Below are 4,919 nucleotides of genomic sequence, written 5' to 3' on the forward strand. Positions count from 1 at the left end.
CCACTATCGCCTACCATAGTCTGCTATCCACTATCGCCTACCATAGTCTGCTATCCACTATCGCCTACCATAGTCTGCTATCCACTATCGCCTACCATAGTCTGCTATCCACTATCACCTACCATAGTCTGCTATCCACTATCACCTACCATAGTCTGCTATCCACTATCACCTACCATAGTCTGTTATCCACTATCGCCTACCACAGGTTGCTATCCACTATCACCTACCATAGTCTGCTATCCACTATCACCTACCATAGTCTGTTATCCACTATCACCTACCATAGTCTGTTATCCACTATCACCTACCGTAGGCTGCTTTCCGTTCTCCCATACAGCCACCCATTCCTCGGCTCCTGGACCAACACGGTGACCATCTCTCCCCGGGTGAAGGGTAGCAGTTTGGGGTTGGAGGAGGGTGGGTGGGACACCAGGGCTCTCATGGCCCTACCCCCACCCAGACCCAGAGACTCACCCACTGAGGAGGAGCGGGATCGGCTGTGGAGGGGGGACGGGGCTGGGGGAGGAAAGGGGTAGAGAGGGTGATGGATGGAGAAGGAGAAGAAAGAGAGACGGATGGAGAAAAGTTTATCCAATAAAGAATCCCCACGGTATCAACCAAAATATTTCCCCGCTATGCACGAAATGAATACAATAACACGTGAGTAGTGTAGATGATTGACTAAATATAACCCGGTTCTTTGGGGGTGCAGTGTAGTCATCACACCTCTAGAGGGCACTCTCCCCAGGGCCTGCTGTTCTCTCCTGGCCCAAGACATGTCTCTGTCCTCATCTACTGTCTGCAGCAGAGAGCTCACTGAGCCACACAGCTGAGGAGAGAGGGAGACAGGGGAAGGTTGATTGGTTGGGTGGAATACTTGTCTCTAACTTGTTCCTCCTCGTCAGGGTGGGTGAGACTACGGGGTCTCTAACCTGTTCCTCCTGGTCAGGGTGGGTGGGGCTACGGGGTCTCTAACCTGTTCCTCCTGGTCAGGGTGGGTGGGGCTACGGGATCTCTAACCTGTTCCTCCTGGTCTGGGTGGGTGGGGCTACGGGGTCTCTAACCTGTTCCTCCTGGTCAGGGTGGGTGGGGCTACGGGGTCTCTAACCTGTTCCTCCTGGTCAGGGTGGGTGGGGCTACGGGGTCTCTAACCTGTTCCTCCTGGTCAGGGTGGGTGGGGTTACGGGGGTCTCTAACCTGTACCTCCTGGTCAGGGTGGGTGGGGCTACGGGGTCTCTAACCTGTTCCTCCTGGTCAGGGTGGGTGAGGCTACGGGGTCTCTAACCTGTTCCTCCTAGTCAGGGTGGGTGGGGCTACGGGGTCTCTAACCTGTTCCTCCTGGTCAGGGTGGGTGGGGCTACGGTGTCTCTAACCTGTTCCTCCTGGTCAGGGTGGGTGGGGCTACGGGGTATCTAACCTGTTCCTCCTGGTCAGGGTGGGTGAGGCTACGGGGTCTCTAACCTGTTCCTCCTAGTCAGGGTGGGTGGGGCTACGGGGTCTCTAACCTGTTCCTCCTGGTCAGGGTGGGTGGGGCTACGGGGTCTCTAACCTGTTCCTCCTAGTCAGGGTGGGTGGGGCTACGGGGTCTCTAACCTGTTCCTCCTGGTCAGGGTGGGTGGGGCTACGGGGTCTCTTAACCTGTTCCTCCTGGTCAGGGTGGGTGGGGCTACGGGGTCTCTAACCTGTTCCTCCTGGTCAGGGTGGGTGGGGCTACGGGGTCTCTAACCTGTTCCTCCTGGTCAGGGTGGGGTGGGGCTACGGGGTCTCTAACCTGTTCCTCCTGGTCAGGATGGGTGGGGCTACGGGGTCTCTTAACCTGTTCCTCCTGGTCAGGGTGGGTGGGGCTACGGGGTCTTTAACCTGTTCCTCCTGGTCAGGGTGGGTGGGGCTACGGGGTCTCTAACCTGTTCCTCCTGGTCAGGGTGGGTGGGGCTACGGGGTCTCTAACCTGTTCCTCCTGGTCAGGATGGGTGGGGCACGGGGTCTCTTAACCTGTTCCTCCTGGTCAGGGTGGGTGGGGCTACGGGGTCTCTTAACCTGTTCCTCCTGGTCAGGGTGGGTGGGGGCTACGGGGTCTCTTAACCTGTTCCTCCTGGTCAGGGTGGGTGGGGCTACGGGGTCTCTAACCTGTTCCTCCTGGTCAGGATGGGTGGGGCTACGGGGTCTCTTAACCTGTTCCTCCTGGTCAGGGTGGGTGGGGCTACAGGGTCTCTAACCTGTTCCTCCCTGGTCAGGGTGGGTGGGGCTACGGGGTCTCTAACCTGTTCCTCCTGGTCAGGGTGGGTGGGGCTACTGGGGTCTCTAACCTGTTCCTCCTGGTCAGGATGGGGTGGGGCTACGGGGTCTCTTAACCTGTTCCTCCTGGTCAGGGTGGGTGGGGCTACGGGGTCTCTAACCTGTTCCTCCTGGTCAGGATGGGTGGGGCTACGGGGTCTCTTAACCTGTTCCTCCTGGTCAGGGTGGGTGGGGCTACAGGGTCTCTAACCTGTTCCTCCTGGTCAGGGTGGGTGGGGCTACGGGGTCTCTAACCTGTTCCTCCTGGTCAGGGTGGGTGGGGCTACGGGGTCTCTAACCTGTTCCTCCTGGTCAGGGTGGGTGGGGCTACGGGGCCTCTAACCTGTTCCTCCTGGTCCGGGTGGGTGGGGCTACGGGGTCTCTAACCTGTTCCTCCTGGTCAGGGTGGGTGGGGCTATGGGGTCTCTAACCTGTTCCTCCTGGTCAGGGTGGGTGGGGCTACGGGGTCTCTAACCTGTTCCTCCTGGTCAGGGTGGTGGGGCTACGGGGCCTCTAACCTGTTCCTCCTGGTCCGGGTGGGTGGGGCTACGGGGTCTCTAACCTGTTCCTCCTGGTCAGGGTGGGTGGGGCTACGGGTCTCTAACCTGTTCCTCCTGGTCAGGGTGGGTGGGGCTACGGGGCCTCTAACCTGTTCCTCCTGGTCAGGGTGGGTGGGGCTACGGGGCCTCCTAACCTGTTCCTCCTGGTCCGGGTGTGGGTGGGGCTACGGGGTCTCTAACCTGTTCCTCCTGGTCAGGGTGGGTGGGGCTACGGGGCCTCTAACCTGTTCCTCCTGGTCCGGGTGGGTGGGGCTACGGGGTCTCTAACCTGTTCCTCCTGGTCAGGGTGGGTGGGGCTACGGGGTCTCTAACCTGTTCCTCCTGGTCAGGGTGGGTGGGGCTACGGGGTCTCTAACCTGTTCCTCCTGGTCAGGGTGGGTGGGGCTACGGGGCCTCTAACCTGTTCCTCCTGGTCAGGGTGGGTGGGGGCTACGGGGTCTCTAACCTGTTCCTCCTGGTCAGGGTGGGTGGGGCTACGGGGCCTCTAACCTGTTCCTCCTGGTCAGGGTGGGTGGGGCTACGGGGTATCTAACCTGTTCCTCCTGGTCAGGGTGGGTGGGGCTACGGGGCCTCTAACCTGTTCCTCCTGGTCAGGGTGGGTGGGGCTACGGGGCCTCTAACCTGTTCCTCCTGGTCAGGGTGGGTGGGGCTACGGGGTCTCTAACCTGTTCGTCCTGGTCAGGGTGGGTGGGGCTACGGGGTCTGGAGCCTCGTGTCTCGTTCACTTTCTCCTTCCATCCATCAGCCTTCTGCTGTAGGGAAGCCCCTGTCTGGGGGAGAGATGCAGACATTTCAGAACCTGTGTGTGTGTTTGTAAAGGTTTCTGCCGTCCCCGTTTGTGACATAAACATGTCTGTGTGTGTGTGTGTGTGTGTGTGTGTGTGTGTGTGTGTGTGTGTGTGTGTGTGTGTGTGTACCTTGTTGATGAGGAAGAGCAGTGACTGTGTCAGTCCGCAGTGTTTCTCTGCCAGGAAGCGATACCTACAAATAACAACCGTCATCATATTCATCATCATAATAATGGTTCTAATAGTAATTGTGTTGGTAATGTATTAATAATGGTTCTAATAGTAATTGTGTTGGTAATGTATTAATAATGGTTCTAATAGTAATTGTGTTGGTAATGTATTAATAACGGTTCTAATAGTAATTGTGTTGGTAATGTATTAATAATGGTTCTAATAGTAATTGTGTTGGTAATGTATTAATAATGGTTCTACTAGTAATTGTGTTGGTAATGTATTAATAACGGTTCTAATAGTAATTGTGTTGGTAATGTATTAATAATGGTTCTAATAGTAATTGTGTTGGTAATGTATTAATAATGGTTCTGACTAGTAATTGTGTTGGTAATGTATTAATAACGGTTCTAATAGTAATTGTGTTGGTAATGTATTAATAATGGTTCTAATAGTAATTGTGTTGGTAATGTATTAATAACGGTTCTAATAGTAATTGTGTTGGTAATGTATTAATAACGGTTCTAATAGTAATTGTGTTGGTAATGTATTAATAATCGTTCTACTAGTAATTGTGTTGGTAATGTATTAATAATGGTTCTAATAGTAATTGTGTTGGTAATGTATTAATAACGGTTCTAATAGTAATTGTGTTGGTAATGTATTAATAATGGTTCGAATAGTAATTGTGTTGGTAATGTATTAATAACGGTTCTAATAGTAATTGTGTTGGTAATGTATTAATAATTGTAAAGACTGACCTCCTTTCCTCCTCCTTCATAATGTCATGTTGACTCTGTCTCAGGTACTGCATGTACTCACTGTGCTCCTAGAGAACACATACACACACACACACACACACACACACACCATTACTGTATGGAATGTGGTAGTGTTGGACAGTGTCTGATTTAACTGTAAGAAGGAGGGTGTGTGTGTGTGTGTTTATTATTTTATGTATTTAACTAGGCAAGTCAGTTAAGAACAAATTCTTATTTACAATGACGGCCTGCCAAAAGGCAAAAATACCTCCTGTGGGAATGGGGGCTGGAATTAAAAATAAAAATATAGGACAATACATCAGGCGAAGCGGCCACAAGTGTCAGTAAGAGTGTCCACATGA

At 53.2% G+C, this 4,919-nt stretch overlaps 1 protein-coding gene across 1 annotated transcript; it reads right to left on the bottom strand.

Annotated features, from left to right (window-relative positions):
• Positions 1-215: 215 nt before the first annotated feature.
• Positions 216-4,620, bottom strand: LOC135530168 (brain-specific angiogenesis inhibitor 1-associated protein 2-like protein 2). Its single transcript, XM_064958540.1, has 5 exons — positions 4,558-4,620; positions 3,755-3,818; positions 3,503-3,607; positions 730-832; positions 216-519 (listed from the first exon to the last, which is right to left on the bottom strand). The coding sequence occupies exons 1-5, from the start codon at positions 4,608-4,610 to the stop codon at positions 308-310; spliced, it is 537 nt and encodes a 178-aa protein (XP_064814612.1). The 5' UTR covers positions 4,611-4,620; the 3' UTR covers positions 216-307.
• Between the last annotated feature and the right edge of the window lie 299 nt (positions 4,621-4,919).

The sequence above is a fragment of the Oncorhynchus masou genome, unplaced genomic scaffold, assembly GCF_036934945.1.
Source record: "Oncorhynchus masou masou isolate Uvic2021 unplaced genomic scaffold, UVic_Omas_1.1 unplaced_scaffold_12809, whole genome shotgun sequence".
Classification (NCBI taxonomy): domain Eukaryota; kingdom Metazoa; phylum Chordata; class Actinopteri; order Salmoniformes; family Salmonidae; genus Oncorhynchus; species Oncorhynchus masou.

Bases quoted from the DNA above. Each gene is read 5' to 3' on its own strand.
- LOC135530168 (XM_064958540.1), bottom strand. From the start codon at position 4,610: ATGCAGTACCTGAGACAGAGTCAACATGACATTATGAAGGAGGAGGAA. The intron at 833-3,502 runs GTTAGAGACCCC...CTCTCTCCTCAG, and splicing joins ACCCTGACCAGGACGAACAG to CTGTGTGGCTCAGTGAGCTC. The intron at 520-729 runs GTGTGATGACTA...TTCCTCCCCCAG, and splicing joins GGGGAGAGTGCCCTCTAGAG to CCCCGTCCCCCCTCCACAGC.